Source organism: Coccinella septempunctata, chromosome 1, assembly GCF_907165205.1.
Source record: "Coccinella septempunctata chromosome 1, icCocSept1.1, whole genome shotgun sequence".
Classification (NCBI taxonomy): domain Eukaryota; kingdom Metazoa; phylum Arthropoda; class Insecta; order Coleoptera; family Coccinellidae; genus Coccinella; species Coccinella septempunctata.
Window position 1 is genome coordinate 55,720,578 of NC_058189.1, and position 17,658 is coordinate 55,738,235.

Genomic DNA, 17,658 nt, shown 5'->3' on the forward strand with positions numbered 1-17,658 from the left:
CCTTTTTCCTCCGGGGGATATACATGTGAGACGTGTAGAGTACTCTTTCATTTCTTTCCCGGGCGTTACCCTTAAAATCGCTCAAATACGTGTAATAATGAGCGGCATCACATTGTGGGGGCATCCTTTTGAGCGCACATTCTGTATGCATAATATACAGAATGTTTATTGGTTTACCAGGAACGATATTACTAAATGAAATTGAGTGTGTTGTGAATACGAGGATGTATTGATATCTAGTTAGCCTAGACCAGTTCCATGCATAAAAAAAATATTGCGTTACCATAGCAACGAGCCATCATCAGGTACCTGTATTTAAAAGGGTTCAGAGGTAAGCAGATTTACGAAGATATGCTTAATGCCCTTGGTGATCAATGTCCTTCGTATGCGACCGTGAAAAATTGGACTGGCAACATTCAAAAGAGGTAAATTTTCCATTGCAGATGATGACCGATCGGGAAGGTCAGTTTCTGTGTCAGTCCCCGAAAATATCGATGCAGTTGACATGATATTATCATGCCGTCGAATTGGGCTAAAACCTTGGCTAAAACGGATATCTGAAGCACTGAATATTTCATACGAACGCGTTCGTCATATAGTTCACGTCAATTTGGACATGAGAAAAATTGCTGCAAAATGTTTGAGTGTTGATCAAAAGCGTTCAAGGGTAGAAGCGTCGTGTTCTATCTGTACTCGATTTGAAAACGATGTAGACTTCTTAAACCGAATTGTTACTATGGATGAGACTTGGGCACGTTTGTACTATCCAGAAACAAAGCAACGATCGATGGAATAGCGACACTCTTCTTCTTCAAGACCTAAGAAGTTTCGTGTCCAAAAGTCTGCTGGAAAAGTTCTTGCTTCAGTTTTTTGGGATTGCCATGGAGTAATCATGATTGATTTTTTGGATAAGGGTAGAACAATAACCAAAGATTACTATACGTCATTACTGACAACTCTACGGAAAAAAATTGAAGAGTAAAGACACGGAAAGCTATCCAAAGGTGTTTTGTTTTTGCAGGACAACGCCCCTGCAAATCTCATGTTGCCATGCAAAAGGTTCGTGATTTAGGATTTGAATTTCTAGAACACCCCCCATATTCACCAGATTTGGCTCCATCCCACTATCACCTCTTTCCTCAACTGAAAAAAGGTTTGAAAGGTCGTAAATTTTCTTCCAACGAGGAGGTAATAAAAGCTGTGGGGGCCTGGTTTGCAGAGCAAGAAGAAACATTTTTTTTCGAAAGGTCTAGGTTGCAGGTTCGCTGTAATAAATGTATTCAATTAAGAGGAGAATATGTTGAGTAATAAAATATATTGACATTAGATTTTGTTTGGTTCTATAGTAGGCTAAGAATTTTTCAATATATCCTCGTAACTATGGTAGAGGGAAAAGTGTTTCTTTTGACCACAGGAATCTTTCGTTAAATATGTAAGTGAAAGGCTCACCATGTATAATTCCCCTTAGAAAACATCTTTTCTCCATCCGAGGTTCATCGTGAGCAGCTTCGTGCTCGATACAAGAAAAAACGAGCAAGCATCTATTTCGCATTCTTGCCAATCAGTTAATTTCCAATTTAGAGCAGCAATTGCTGAAAGTCAACCTTATTTACTTTTGGCTTTCATTCAACCTTAATGAACTGACTTCCGATTCCACTGTTTCATCCATTTCGCTCCGAATACTCATTGAAAATTCACGTCACATCATTCTGGAGTAGCTGATGTAGAGGGGTCCGGCCTCCCACGATTCAGTATAAATATCCCTAGATTGCAATTGAGAGTTACGATTCACCTTGGGACAGTTTGATTTAAAGTAGTTCATCTGAAAAAAGATGAAAAAGTTAAGACACATCCTAGACCCCATCAAGGTGAATGCAAACAAAACAATTTTATCTTGTTTCATTTTGTTTGTTTAAGCTTTCACATAATTCGTTTTTCTTTTTCGAAAATATTTGCTTGAAATTTTGCAAATATTTGAGTTCTTGCCTGGAGTTTCATCGTGTGTGTTTTTCGCTCAGTCCAACAGAATTTTCTGTTGCATACAGATTAATTCAAGGCTGGTGGAGTTGAAAAACATAAAAACCATGTGATTTGCTCCATTCATATACAGGGAGTCTGTAAACAAATGCAAAGGACTTAGGGAGATGATTCCTCGATGAAAATAAGCAGGGGTAGTTCCTATAATTTTTTTCGAAATCGACCTCCCTTCCAAGATACAGGCGATGACGAGTTGACAGTTTTTAATTTTTTTACGGGTTCTAAAAAACACAAAGTCATAAAACTATACATAATAAGAAACACTAAGTAGATGTTACTGACAGAATTTTTTTAGATCTCCCAATTTTATTATTGGAGGTTGAAAATAACAACATGTATTTTAGCGGGAGGTGGTTATTGTATATGAACACTTATACGATGAAATGGAATGAGAACAGTGATCATAACTGTAAGTTTTTATTCATTCCGAGAAAAGTATCGACTGTATCGAAATTTTGCACGAGACATTTTTTCTCCAAAATTGAATGGGAAACCATAAGAGAATTTTATTTTTCGAAAATCTATCCCACGAAAACAATTTTCGAAGGAAAATCATAAGGCTTTGTAATTTTCAACCCCTAATAATAAAGTTATGAGATCTAAAAAAATTGTGTGACATCTAGTGGTTCATATTAGGTATAGTTTTATGACTCAATGTTTTTTAGAACCCGTAAAAAAATTAAGAACTGTATTTCGGAAGGGCTACCCCTACTTATTTTCATCGAGGAATCATCTCCCTAAGTCCTTCGCATTTGTTTAAAGACACCCTGTATATCTAGGAAAATTAAATAAACATTGGCTTGAAATCATAAACATTGGGGAGCTTGTTCAAATTCCTAACCAAGGGAGATCTACCATCCAGGAACTGAACCAGGCCAACCCTACTAGTCTCTTATAAAAATATACAGGGTGAATCTTTGACTCGTACAAATATTTCAACAGTAGTTCCTTGACGTCAATAGAAATACTCTTTTCCTTTACCATTTTTTCCGAATCGGCTCGGTTTAAAAGATACACGCTGTTGAAGAACCATAAAAAATATTTTTAGTTAGTTTACATTTCACACATTCACATATTTCACAATATGGTTTTTCATTTATTTGATTAATCTTTTTCGAACACAAGATATCACCCACGTCCAGTTTTCTCATTATGACCATTACGTACCATATATGGTAGAAATAACATATATAGAAATAACCATATATGGTAGAAATAACAAACATTCAAAGAACCCAACTCTTGAAACTAAGTTGGAGGCTATCTAATGAATATTTGAAAGTTTGGTAAAATAAAAGTATTCTTCATATTTTCTCGTATAATACGCCGTTTCCGAGTAATTTGATGTTCAAAAATTGAAAAGTATCTGTGAAATTTAAAAAACTGGGTACTTCGGCTGAATACTTCTTCTTAAACTTCTTACTTCTTTTCAAAAGGTCCACAGATGTGTAGTGTCACAGTTTTGCTAATTATTTTGAATATTTGTTCCAGGGGCACATTATGACAATTTAAAATGGCTAGAACTTTTTATCAGGACCGTATCGGAAAAAATGGTATAGGAAAAAAGTGTCTCCTTTGACCTAAAAAATATACTGTTAAAATATTTGTACGAGCCAAAGACTCACCCTGTATTTCCCAATAATTGTAGAGATACCGATCTGATCAAATTAACAACTAGTACTTGGCTGAATAAATAAAAGAAATTCTCGTAAATTTTTTGGTAGGGCGCCAACTATCGGGTTGATATGATGTTATTTTTCAAATTTATTTTTGTCTACTCTCCATACGATTCCCTCAGAATTTGAAGAGGTGTTGTCTTCGAATAAAACTAGAAATGCGAAGATAATAATAATTTGATTATTTTGGAAAAAGTAAGTAGATGAGCAGAAAGAAAAAGACATCTTTCTGCTCATCCTAACATTGACATCCTTTTTGCAGAGACTTTCCCTCCGCTATCCAAAACTCGGTTTTTCCTGTTTCATCTTCGTGCCTGCGAATTGAAATCGATAAAATACATTGGGAAAACTGAGCCACATCAAGTGATATACGTCCCGAAATGCGAGGAACATGCAACGTTAACGAATAAATTCCAATTTTTCTCCCCCACGAAGGACATAATATCCATTTCAATGAATGTTCGATCCCCCGGGACCACATATTCCTGGGCTAATAACATCAGTCAAAAGTTGGAATGGCTCGTAACATTTCGACAATTGTCCCGATGGAATATACCGCGGGGAAAAATTTTAAAATGCACCATTCAATTTTCGACAGTCGAAATATTGACCGCTCAATAATTCTCCTTGGGCAATAACGTTGTACGGTTCGGTTGTTTCGAATCCAGCGATGATCTTACCCTTATAATACCAGGGGCGGCTTGTCCTAGAAGGCAGGTGAGATTAAATTTAGAAAACTACCTACTTAATGGACTATTTTATTATTTATATTACACTCCAGGGCAAAAAAAAACCGGACAAACAAAAAGTGACCGAATTCATTTCGAAATATCTTTTCAAGGTGTGCATCGATTTTCATCATTTTGTTGTCTATTTGTAGCCTATCTCATCTAGTTCATCAACTGATGTCGAGTCTGCAGCAATTTCAATTGAATTCGATGATATACAGGATAGAACTGGAAGTTGCAATTTCCTCTTAATTTCTGAACACCCTGTGGAGGTAATAAGTGATGCAATGATGGGTCTTTAAATGAGGTTTTGAATTCTGATCTTCTCTTAACACTTTTCTGTTTAATTCACGTCAATAACTCCTTCCTGAAAGGAAATACGATTCCCCAAAGGCAACTATGCTATTTATATCATTAAGACATCCAGAACAGTCATTAAATGAGGTTTTGAAGCATGATCTTCTCTTAACATTCTCTTATTCAATTCACGTCAATAGCTCTTTCCCTAAAGGAAATACGATTTTTCAAAAGAAACTATGGAATTTATAAGATTAACGATAACACATCAGGAGTATATGAAAATCAAAAATTATGAAAAAAAAACACATTCTTATATTCTAATATTGAGTATTGCCTCCACGTGCTCTTATAACTGCTTACATGCAGTTGGAACGTTTTCCCATTCTCCAAGAAGAGCTCGAGAGCTGGAATGGTTTCCGGTTGACAGAGATGCTAATAAGCCTCCCTAACATGTTTCACTTATGCTCAATTGGGTTTAAATCGGGGCTTTATATTAATTATATTTATATAATATTAACCGTAGACACGTGTTTCGAGCTTTTGGCCCTCATCAGTACGGTGAAAAAGTGCGTTAAATTTCTTCTATCTGTTTCAAACTGTTTCCTCATCATCCTACGTTTTATGTTAATAAAAATAAGTATTCGTGGTAGGTAGGTACTTCCTGTGAATTTTCAGTAAATCAGACTTGCTTCAGTTAGTAAAATGGGACTACCAGTGAGATCAGAAAATCAAATCGAAATATGTATTTCATAGTTGTATGATGAAGTGAATTTGTGCTGAGTGTTTGTTAATGCGAATATTCGAATAAGGAAAGAATAAGTAAGAAACAGATTTATTATTGTTATAAAAAAAGAAACCACAGAACAGATAAATAATTCAGTTGTTCTTAAATAGCAAACTTTCACCTATAGACAAAATATTCAAATACAATCGATAAACTTAATTGATTGATGATCCGCCTTAGCCTTGATATGTAGAAGATCATCTGATGTTCGATAAATCACACCTTGGTCAGTTAATTACTTTTCTACCTCTATAAAAAATATAATAACTATTAAAAAAATCATGGAACGAATAAATAAATAAATAAATATGTTCTGTATAAATGGTCTTTCATTGATAAATTCCTCTTATGGCAAATGTCCTAGATAATTTCTACAAAACATTTAAGGAACTTATTTGCTCTTTTGAAACTTCAAAGGGATTTCTGCGAACATCTTGCAAACTTTTTTGTCCTATTAATTGTTGCCTTGTCAGAATTTCGGTTTCATAAACACTGCTTTTCAAACTACCCCAAAGAAAGTGATCGAGAGGTGTAAGATCGGGGAATCTAGCCGGCCAATTATGGTGTCCTGCCCTCTCAATCCAGTTCCCCATTGGGGAATTCTCCTCAATTTTGGTTATCGCTGCATATGCAAGTTTAAACTGAATAATTATCAGTTTCATTCATGATTTTTTCAAATGCACCGCGAAAACTATTCAAAATCATTCTTCAAATATGGGGTTTTAAAATTTAAATCGCTTGGTTTCGAGTTTAGGATTCGGCAACAGCGCCTACTAGACAATGAAAAGAACAATGTTCGATCAGCTTGTTTATAAAATAACAGCTGTTGATTCACAGGCGCGTACTTACTGGCGAGCTTCAACTGCAACCGGCCATAAAAATCCCATAAAATTTTACGACCTTCCTCGTTCGTCGCAGACTTCATAGACAGCCATCTTTGCCTATCTCATCAAGATAATGTATTTGTTGTCCTTTATTATCAAGGCTTATTTCAGTCGATGTTGCCAACTTGTGCAATCGAAATGAAACGCTTCAAATTTTAAATACCCATTTTTATTTTTCATTTTTGTGCTTAAAATAATTTTTTTTGGGAAACGGTTGAAATGGTTATTTCAAAAGATATTTCATAAAAAATACATCATTTTCGTATTCCCTATTGCGATTCAAAAATTCTTTCATATTATTAAATCCTAAATTGAGCAGCTAGATCTCCAGATCTCAAACATCCGATTACCCTTAGGGTTTCTCGAAAATAGTGCTTAGGAAAACAAATTAACAATCAATAGATGGAATAAAAATTGCTTGTTATGAAGTTCACAGGAAACCTGAAGTTACCATCATCAAGATGCTAAATAATTATTTGTATTAGATTAGGCAAAGATTGGAAAAGAAACCTGACATCTCCACATATTCGTTTTTTCCATATTATTCCATACAATTGAGTATGGATTCTTTCTCAGATTTCTTTCATAAATTAGGTAAATATTTCCTGCTCTGGAAAAAAATCTAAACCTATCCTAAACTTGAATGATCTGTCAGGAAATCAAAGGCTTGTCTCCTTCATCTTTGATATGCCTATGATCGGATGCCCTTTGTGTACAAGCTATTCGAATGTGACTCGCTACCTTTTCTCCCAAGATGACGCCATTCTGCCCGCTAGCATCTCTTTCGACCGCAATTTAATAGTGAAAATTACATGTCCGCCAAACCGTCAAACGTGGTCTACCTTCCATTTTAGCAACAAACAAAAGCGAAGCAAACCCTTGTTTACCTCCAACCTCTGTCAAATATTTTTTCATGATTCCGGCCACGTGCCGCATGCTGCGCTCTCCACAAGCCAGCTGTTCTCCCCCAAGTCCTCTGCACCCTGTCGCGGTCGGCTTAGTTTGCTCACGGCTGAGGATGAATAATAAATGCATGTTGATGTACCGAAACGAAGTAGAGCACTCGAAAATTACGTAGAAGGGAGCTTGAATGGGCCTCAATCAATTCAATTATGAGCTAGATGCTGTTTATACTTCCGAATTATTTCGAACGTAAAAAAACCTGGGAAACCAGGGTCTGTTTGGTGTTTGATGGGTCATACTAGAATTGGCGCCGCGCAAGGAGAATATGACCGAGAAAGATACAGCTTTGTCGGGAAAAACGTCGAAAAATCTGTAATACAATCTCTGAAATTGGTAAATGCAATTACCCATGAAAGATAAAGGACTATCTTGAAGCCATTGCTCTAGCCAAACACTCTCTGACTCCAACAATTCAATTGTTTCGATGTGTGACAGGTGGCAACTTCATACTTCATACATCTCTTCAATGTTGAGAGCATCCATCTGGGTGAACACAAACTCTTCCAACCTGTGCGTATAGCCATCTCCATTAAACTGTAAGATGGCTGCCATTATCAACAACAATAAAATATGGTCCTCTATGACGCGTCTGGCATATAAACCACACCAAATTATCAGTTCTGGTTAATGTTATCATTTCTCAAGAATCACATGTAAATTTTCAGTAGACCAGTAGGGCATTTTTTGCTTATTGACAAAACCACTAAGTCAAAAATCAGCCTTATCCCTAAATATAATTTTTCGATAGGGAGCACCTAAAAAAGAATAATATTTGAATTGCTCTTCTACGCACAGAAATCAAATATCTCGAACTGTATTTTTTTTGCAGGCATGAATTCTTGAGAGAGACGAGCTGGTTGGCAGGACTGAGAGATCCGAATCTGGCAAGGGTGGTTGGGTTCTGCAGCCAGGAGGAACCTATGTGCGCCCTCATCGAACATTCGGAACCTGGAGAACTGCCAAAATTTCTAGGACAACGAACAGGAAACGAAGAAGGAATTCCCGCAATAAGGTGAGGTTTTTATCTAGATTAATGAATAATAATCATTCTATCAGGATCTCGGGTCAACTACTACAAACTAATGTTTACCTTCACCCACCTGAAGATGCTATTCTGATAACGAAACACGTGTCGTAGTTTATAAACTCATTTTTGTGAAAATCATATAATTTGTTTTTACTTCAATTATAGATTTTCATCAAGTACTGGCCACATTGATACAATATTTAAAAACACATAAATGTTATTTGAATTACTCAATTTTTCGTGTATAATTGAGGGGTAGAGGGAAGTTTATATAAATAGAAACTCTGACTTTTTGTCCAAATGTATAGGCCTTTTTGATAAAAGTAATTTGGTTGTCAGTGGGGTTTTTCATCAACTCTTTTCTCATTATAAGGATGAAATGGTTGGTCTTATTGTATTTTCACTATTTTATGTATTTTGAGATTCTCTCTAGGAATTATTGGTACTTTTGAAAAGTTATAGTATTCTAGGGTAGAAGTAGTTGATGCATTATCCAAAATAAAATTCACAATTACAAAAATTGACGAGTATGTAATTGATACTATCTTTCACACGAGAAAAGTATATTTTCGATAACATTTTTTATTATTATCCAAAAAATACAAAAAAAAAGTAAACACTCGGCTTCCATAAGTTTAATCATTACATCATAATGAAAGAAAGGTTGAGAAGAAAAAGCATAAAACACCAAATTCTCCACAACAACAAAAGGTCTATCCATTTATGGCACAAAAATTTATGGTTGTCATTCAAAAGAAAATGAACTCAATTATATTTGAAAAGTTGCGTAATTTAAATCAAAATTGACCCGTTCAGGCATTTTTTACAAAGTATTGAATACCGAAGATATGAATATTGTGCTTTTTACTCAAACTGTATATTCAAATGGAGAAACTAACTCAAGGAAGTAATCAATAATGAAGGATGAAATCAGCAGATCGAATTCACAACTACATATAAGAATGCAAAGATTTCACTTCGAACGAATTTTTCAACCTTTCGATATATTGTCTCAGTTCTACCAGTACCTTTTCAAAGAAACAACACTTGAGTATGTGCCAGCGTATCTTCTGCTCATCTTGTTATTTCGATCAGTATTCTTGAGGTCAAAAAAACAGTTTGTTTTTCTATACCATTATTTCCGATTCCATGATAAAAAAGGTATAGCCATTTTAAGTTTTCCTAATGAGCTGTGCCAACCCTGGAAAAACTAAATTACCTTCAGAATAAATATAGCTGAATTTGTGACACTACACATCTGTGGATCTTTTAAACAGAGTTGTATTCAGTCGAAAAAGTACACAATTTTTCAAATTTCAAAAATACTTTTCAATTCTTGAACATCAAATTACTCGAAAACGGTGCATTATACGAGACAATGAAGAATACTTTCATCTCAAAAAACGTTCAAATAGTCATTAGATACCCTCCAACTTAGTTTGAAGAGTTGGGATCTTTGAATTTTTGGTATTTTTATGGTACGTTATGGTCACAATGAGAAAACTGAAATAGAGAACTATATTCCAAAATTCATTTCAATCGATAAAACCGTTTGTGAGATTTTTCGTACTTTTTCAACAGTCACATAAAAAATGATAAAGGAAAAAGTGTTTCTTTTGGGCTCAAGAATCTACTGCTTAGAATTTGTACGGTTCAAAGACTCACCCTGTATTTCATTCTATAGAAGGTTCAAATTTTTCGACGCATAAGAATTGCGTTCTTTTTGAAATACAAGGTACTGGCGTGAACTACTTCAAAAATTGCCCCCCAAATCTGGAATTCAGAAATGCCTTTTTCGAATGAAAGGAGTCGAAATATCGAACTTTTCGCCTTTGTAGCAAATTTTCCTCTTTCTCTTTCATGCAATGATTCGCCCATTCGCTCGAATTTCATCTGCGCAAATTTTCGCACACAGAGCCCCGGCGTAAAATGCTACTCAAAAGCTCCCATATCCATTCCCCCCTTCCTAATAAGAAAAACATATAGTTCCGCTTAACCCTCGACCCCACTAGCTTTCGAACATACCTTAATTTTCGTCACAGCCGAATTAGCACAAAGTACGAGTAATAATTTGATGGCAGCGCCATCTACCTAACACCCCATGCTAACGAATTCTATATTCAGTCTGGCTAATGCAGCTTGGTCCCTGAGAAGCTGAAATTAGTTTACATTGCCGTCTGTCCTTTGGCAAACAGAATTAAACCCCCCTTTCCTCTGGTCCTGTACGATCCGGGGATTATCGTAATGGACGATAACGTGTGAAAGATTTATGTTATTTATAATTTTAAATGGTTGTAGCAATATGCTGATGTTTTCATGCTGGAATATGATATTTACAGCCCCTTGCAAGTAGCTACACTAAGTGACATTAGCGTATATTATCATTCCAATGTCGCTCTGTGAAGTGAGGGCTTTGCGAAATGGCAGGGGTTTTAAAAGGTAACTTCGAAATGAGAATTTATAGGTTATTGCAATATACAGGGTGATTCATAACTATTGGGACATAGGCTAAGGGCAGATTGTTTGGACCAAAATATGACGATAGGACCAAATATACCTCAATAAAATATTGCTGTGGAAAAAGATAGAGGGCGTTAAAGTTGAATTTTTTTTCTAATAATTTTTGCTAATAACTTCACTGTAAATTTTTTCATCCGTTTTTAAGAAAAACGCAATTGAACAGTTCAGAGCTTCGGAAGGGGATTTGAAGTAACGGTTTATTTATTTTATTCATTTATTTAGACGATAAAGCATAATTGAAAAAAATGTAACATAAATAGAATAGACTTAAATTGAATGTTCTACGTGGCCTCCTCCGACTTCTATGTCTTTTCTAATTCTTTTAATAAAGGACTTTCGAACTTTCGAAGAAAACATTATTCCGTCCCCTTATATCCCCTCTATCTTTTTCCACAGCAATATTTTATTAAGGTATTTTGATCCTATCGCCATATTTTGGTCCGAACAATCTGCCCATAGCCTATATCCCAATAGTTATGAATCACCCTGTAAATCTTGACACCTCGATTTTTCAACTTTAAAATGAAAATGTGGAAGATTGCTCAGGCAACTTTTTCGCTTTTTTCATCCCCCTTACTTCAACACCCTGACGGGGGTGAGCACAACCCTTTGATTTTGAATAGGGATTAGGGGTTTCCGATAACTAATTTTGAATATCGTATCGATTATATCTGACCCTACATTTTCGCTTCAAAATATCCATCGATAATGAAATAACAGCGAAAATAGTGAAAGAGGCTATGTGGAATTTATCTCGAGAATATTATTAGTATCTGGCATATTTCAAAGGTATCTAGTTGTTTTATTGTGAATTGTCAAAAAAGTATGAATTTTTCGTCCAAAAAAGTAGATGGACCATGTTTTTTATTCACGTGAATTTTTAAGAACCAGTGTGTCAAAGCGATTGTAAATTTGTAGTAGAATTAAAATTGTGTATTCCGTAGAAAAAAGGTTGGAAAGGATTAAATGATTTTCTAGAAATAACGGCTCTGCGCGAACAACACCGGCTTTACAACGACATCCTAGAGAAAAAGTTTCGCTGGTTACGTTGTGCAACTGGTTGCTAAATTCGACGCTACTGGTTTAATCGGAAACAAAAAGAGGAAACATGAAAAAGACGAAGTGAGGGACGTGGCTGTCTTAGGTCATGTAGCAATGGATCCAACCTTAAGTACTAGGAATAGGAAATTGTCCGATGTGTCTGGTGCTTCATGCACCTTAAACAACATATTTGCCATCCTGCGATTGGTTCAGGAACTTAATGAGGATGATCCTGATTGCCAACTTTCTGTGAAGTGGTGTGAAAAACTACACTTTCGATATCTGTTTTTCGGACGACTGGTCATTTTACCTTAACGGCATCTATTGGAGAACGTTATTTATCCAGGCCTCGTGCAAGTATTGGAGAATTCAGAAGACCACCGAACGATCATTTTACAACAAGAGAGCGCACCACCTAATTTCGTTAAATCGGTGCGTAAGTTCTTAGATGAAAATTTTTCCCTCGCCTGGATTGGAAGAAGGGGACATAGTGAGTGACCACGAAGATCACCTGATCTGGCTCCACTGGACTTTTTTCTAGTGGGTCACCAGAAATCCAAGATTAACGCTACCCAGCCTGAGTCACTTGACGATTTGTGAACTCGGATCATTAATGAATGCCGCAAAGTTACACCTCAAATCTTGAGTTATAAACGGGAACGTTTTTGCAAAACTTATATTATTGCATGAATGTGATTGATGCCCATTTCCAGCATAGATAGATTTAATAAACTAATCACAAAAGTGTGTAGTTACTCTTTCACTATTTTACTTGTCATTTCGATATCCATGGAAATTTTGAAGCGAAATTTCAGGATCAGATAGTACTCGGTAAGGTCTTTTACATGCGGTATCGCAACACCCCTCATTTTTTTACAATATCAAGGGGTTGTGCTCACCTCCGTTAGAGGGTTGCAGTTACATGGATGCAAAAAGCAGAAAATTGTCTGGTCCGAGCGATTTTCCACATTTTCATTTTAAAGACGGAAAATCGAGGTTTTTTCAAGAGGACGACAAAATTTGAATTGTTCGCCATTCTGGTTGCCATTAGGGGCATTAGGACACCTTGATTTTATCTTGTCAGATAGATATGAGACATGTGACAGTTTAAAAGAGAAATCCCCTAAAACACACTGAATCATAATTGAGTGTGAAAATCAAGAGCAATATCTAATTTGATAAAGTATAAATCAACAGTTTCAAATCTTAATGGAATGATGAAGTGCCGGCCAGTTTGCCGTTGTTATTAATGACATTTCCATAAGAGATTCAGCGGAAACTGATAGGATTCCCCATTGAAAGATCTGAAGTGCTACGAATCGAGCTAATCACTGCGATGGTCCATCAGACTGATTGATGCAAATGCATCGTCTACCGTCTGTATTGGCGACGAAAATTCCGTATGCATTAATCCATTAAGGCATAGTAATGGAATCGAGGATGGGGTATTGATTGTTGTATATATAACAAATTGGTTATTGTGGCCGGGGAAATGATTATTGATTGATGGTTCCACTTCTGTGTGCAACCACAATGGCCGAATGGATTCGTTGAATACGCCCCGAGGATATGCCCTGCGTACCTTTGGGTCGTATGCAATTATACGCAGATAAAGGTATTCGCCGAAATTTCGAATCATATGCAGGCCGTACGAAAGTTCTCTAAAATCTATATTAGCTCTAGCAAGTGCTGCACCCAGAAGCAATTTAAAGATATTTTAAAATGAACCTAGAATGAAACTATAGCAGATGTGTATACTCCATTCACATTTATTTTAGCAGTCGGTTGGCCATGAAATAATTTTCTCAGGTTTTGTAACTAGAACGGAGTAAGGTTGGCACTCATGAAATGTCCTTGAAGTCATAACGCCGTTGATGTCATAACGCCGTTGCCACAACTAATATCAATTTTTATTACGAGAATGCCGAAAGTTATTGAAAAAAGAGACAGGGTTTCAGGAAGTGCTATTTAGAATTCAGGTCCGCTCATTCAAATAGTTATACCCTGATATTCTAAAATCCACAATACGTCAGACGCTAGCGAACATATTCAATGTAAAAGAATAGAGAATTTATATAATGTTTCATCTGAATCTAAACGACTTATACATTTGAGAATTTTTTGTTTGAGTGAATTAATGCGAAAAGTTTACTGCAGGATTTTCGATGAACGTCATCGTAGAATAAGTTCCCGAAAATTGATTTTTCTATTTTTCATTTGACTTGTCCTATACATTGTAAATGTCTTAAGGTACCAATAAATACCTAATTATTATTATTACATCAATGTATTAAGATGAACAGCGACAAATACGGGCCTGGTAATTGTTTATTCATGTGAAATTTTTGTTCAAAGGTGAAGTTCATCTTGACTTGAAACTTCCTTTAATTCCTTTTACTTATATTGATACAAGATGATTTTTGTTGAAGAACTTAATATTCTTGTAATCATCTGTTAATTTCTTCGGAAGATATCCATTCCCAACCACTGCATCATATGCATTTCATCTTCGGGTTAATATTTTTGAAATCTACAACTGATGTAACGTATTCAAACTTCATCCAAAGAAGATAACGAACATTAACTCTTCTCAAGCTAGTGCATATTTTATATTATACTGATCTCTTGTAATTTTCCATGCAAATAACTGGATTTGATATGCCTTCAATCAGTTTGTATAAACTTCAATTATGTTCGTCACATATTTTGCGAAGAGATTCGACATTGTGATTAAATACGTAATAACAGAAAGTTTTACGCAGAACGGACAACATAGCACAAACCCAAAAATGTTTTGACAAGCGTCATAACCCCACATTTCCGTATTATACAGAGTGGAATGTGTCAAATTTCCATGGCCGACCGAGTGCTAAAATAAAAGTGAATAGAGAATACATTTCGACAGTCGAGCTGCCGTCAAAGCTAGCTTTTATGTCATCATGTCATCGATGCCAAAATGGTATGATTAGATTGAAGATTGTCAGAAGTGCGACTTGTATACTTTTCCAGAAAGTTGGCATCCTCTTGCAGTCGTGAGTCAAGGATGTATTAAATAAATACCTAAATAAATAAATAAATGACGTCTTTATTATACAGAAACCTATACAAAAAAAAACATACTCTCATGATCGAGTCAGCAAAGTATGTAGTACGGAATAATTGTATTTATTAGCTACAATTCGCATTCGTATTTGACCGTCATGTTGTAGGAGCTGCTTTAATTTGTTCATCTACCTGGGCCCAGCCTATGTATATCCCGACGTGTTCCTGAATGTATAGGACATCGGCGGTCAGGCAACATATTATTCATTTTTCCTTTTTTTCCTAGGGTTGGATTTCTATCAAATTTTGATGGATTACTAACCTACCGCTAAGACACATGTATACAAAAAATGTTTGTAATAAATTCAATAATACTGAGTGTTCTGTTTTTATGTTCTGTGATGTATGCACTTGCAGTGGTAGGGAACGCGTCTGCAGGTTTTCGAAGATGTAATAAAAAACCGTCAGTTGTAGATACTCGAGCGTGTCAGATTAAGATACTGTATATGCCCTACTTGTCTCTGATAATAAATTCATACGGAAGAGTTGAAAATGGTAAAAAAAAAATTCGAGTCAGATTTTTACAGAATATGTTATTTGGACCCAAAAGAAGCTACTTTTCAAGATACTGACAATTCGGAGGTGACACAAGGTCACAGTTGTCCTTTGAATATGCAAAAAAATCGTTACTTATATACTCGTGTGTCAGATTTTTATGAAGATGGTTAATCTTGGTGTTGCAGACGTATTGACCCATTAATCTGACACTGATCAGTGGGAGTTTCCTTAATCTGACATTTTGAAGATGATAACAAGGCATTTCTTTTAAGATATCTCCCTTCCTGTGCCTCAAATCGTTTCTGTATTCATTATGAAAGTTGTAGATAATAAAATTCTATACAACTTTTGTCTGAAACAGTTTTACATACTCTTAACAGTTTTCGAGTTAGAGGCCGATATGGCGAGGAGCTTAGCCACACTTGCGAAAGGCCAAGGTCAATGTGGAAACCCAGTCTAATGTATATTCATCACCTTATATCTCAGAAACGTTCAAACGTAGAAAAAATTGCTTCCGACAAAATTTGTTGAAAATGTTATGCTCTACAACTTCTAAAATGAATGCGAAAACAGTTTGAAGCTCAGGAGAGGAGATAATTCAAAAAAACAGATTTTTGTGACCTTTATGAACCAATTTTTATTGATTCGGCTTGCTGAAACTGTCAGATTATATTTTTTCCGTTATTCTTGACTCATTATCTTCAAAATAAAGAAAAAATACGCCGCGCTCGAAAACGTACAAGTGACGTTTTTTTGCAAGGTTGGCGCCCTCCCACACATTTTCGTCAAGCTTAAATTGTCAGGTTAGAGAATATATACTTTTCAACATGTAATTAACCTCATCTTATATCTTAATCTGTACAATGATCGCCTTTTTTTACTATTCTGACAGGCTGTCCTAGACAATTCCCCCTACATAGACGTCGAATTTTTGGTATAGAGTTACTCTACAGAGTCCAAGGTATCTATCTCCCTTTATATTAATCTGACACACTCGAGTAAATGCCAAATTTCCCTCTTGGGCTTCCCAACTACAATGCGGGAACGTCTAAAATGACTCTCGTTATGTGAATATAAATTATTATTCTTCTTCTGTTTGAGGAATGGTGTACTCTTAATTTCTGACTGCAATAAAAACGTGGGGACTGCATATTCTTCCGTATTTTCAAGTCATTTTTCCCAAGTTTCTGTTAATGAACCCTTTCATGCACAAACAAGTCTGGTTAATTTCAAATAATGGAATAGTAAATTAAGAAAAATACGCCGAGGGAGCCCAACAGCCACGGAGCCTCTCCTGCCTGGCAGCTTTTCTAACTGAACTCCATATCGGAGCTTAGTGTCTCCCTGCTAATTTGCTCTTCGAGGAATAGAGCGAATTTGAGCTTAATTCGTCTGGCATTGCTTCGCTAAAAATTCAGAGAGAATATGAAGGTTCCGCGGCATTCATAACAGTGAAAGTCTGTATCCTGAAATTTTTCTCCCTTAAATCAGCCAACTCCATTCGTCTCCCCAATTCAGACGATTCCATTTCCCATCACGGCGACAGATAATATCTTTACATCCTCCAAAAAGTAGCCCGTTTTCACATTGTGTTCCCATTTTATAAACCGAGTTATTGGGAGCGAATTTCAATTTATTCGGAAACGAATTTTCCACATCCCGCCAACCATTAAAATTCTCAAAGGTGGAAACTTTTCATAATGGGAAATTCCTCCTCGCGCAAAAAATGCCCCACTCCCCCGTCTCGAGCTTTCGCGTGGATTCGCCTTATTACGTTTTTTAATTTAAAAAACTAACAGGATTCATTAAACATATTCTGCCCGCCTGAAATTTGCCCCGCTCGCTGTTCCATCTTTATGCCGCGGGGACGTCTTATTCCAGGTTGTTATTAATTTTTCAAAAGATGGATGACGACAGAGTGCGGTGTTTTGATCGCTGAACGTGATTCATAACGGTTCAGGGGGTTCGCGTCGATACTCCGTGAAAAATGTTCCTTTCCTGCGTGGGAGATCCCTTTTCTTTCCAGTCTATTTCGGATATTATTGAAAGGGAGTACGGTAAAGATATTCAGGTAAACTGGTTATGCCACCTTAATCAT

At 36.0% G+C, this 17,658-nt stretch overlaps 1 protein-coding gene across 1 annotated transcript in view; it reads left to right on the forward strand.

The window, feature by feature from the left end:
• The window catches only part of LOC123320158 (discoidin domain-containing receptor tyrosine kinase B-like), a 364,297-nt gene that overhangs the window by 325,077 nt on the left and 21,562 nt on the right, over positions 1-17,658 (forward strand). Inside the window, exon 12 of the mRNA XM_044907363.1 lies at positions 8,202-8,384. Coding sequence (XP_044763298.1) covers positions 8,202-8,384 — 183 coding nt within the window. The remainder of the gene's footprint in view (positions 1-8,201; positions 8,385-17,658) is intronic.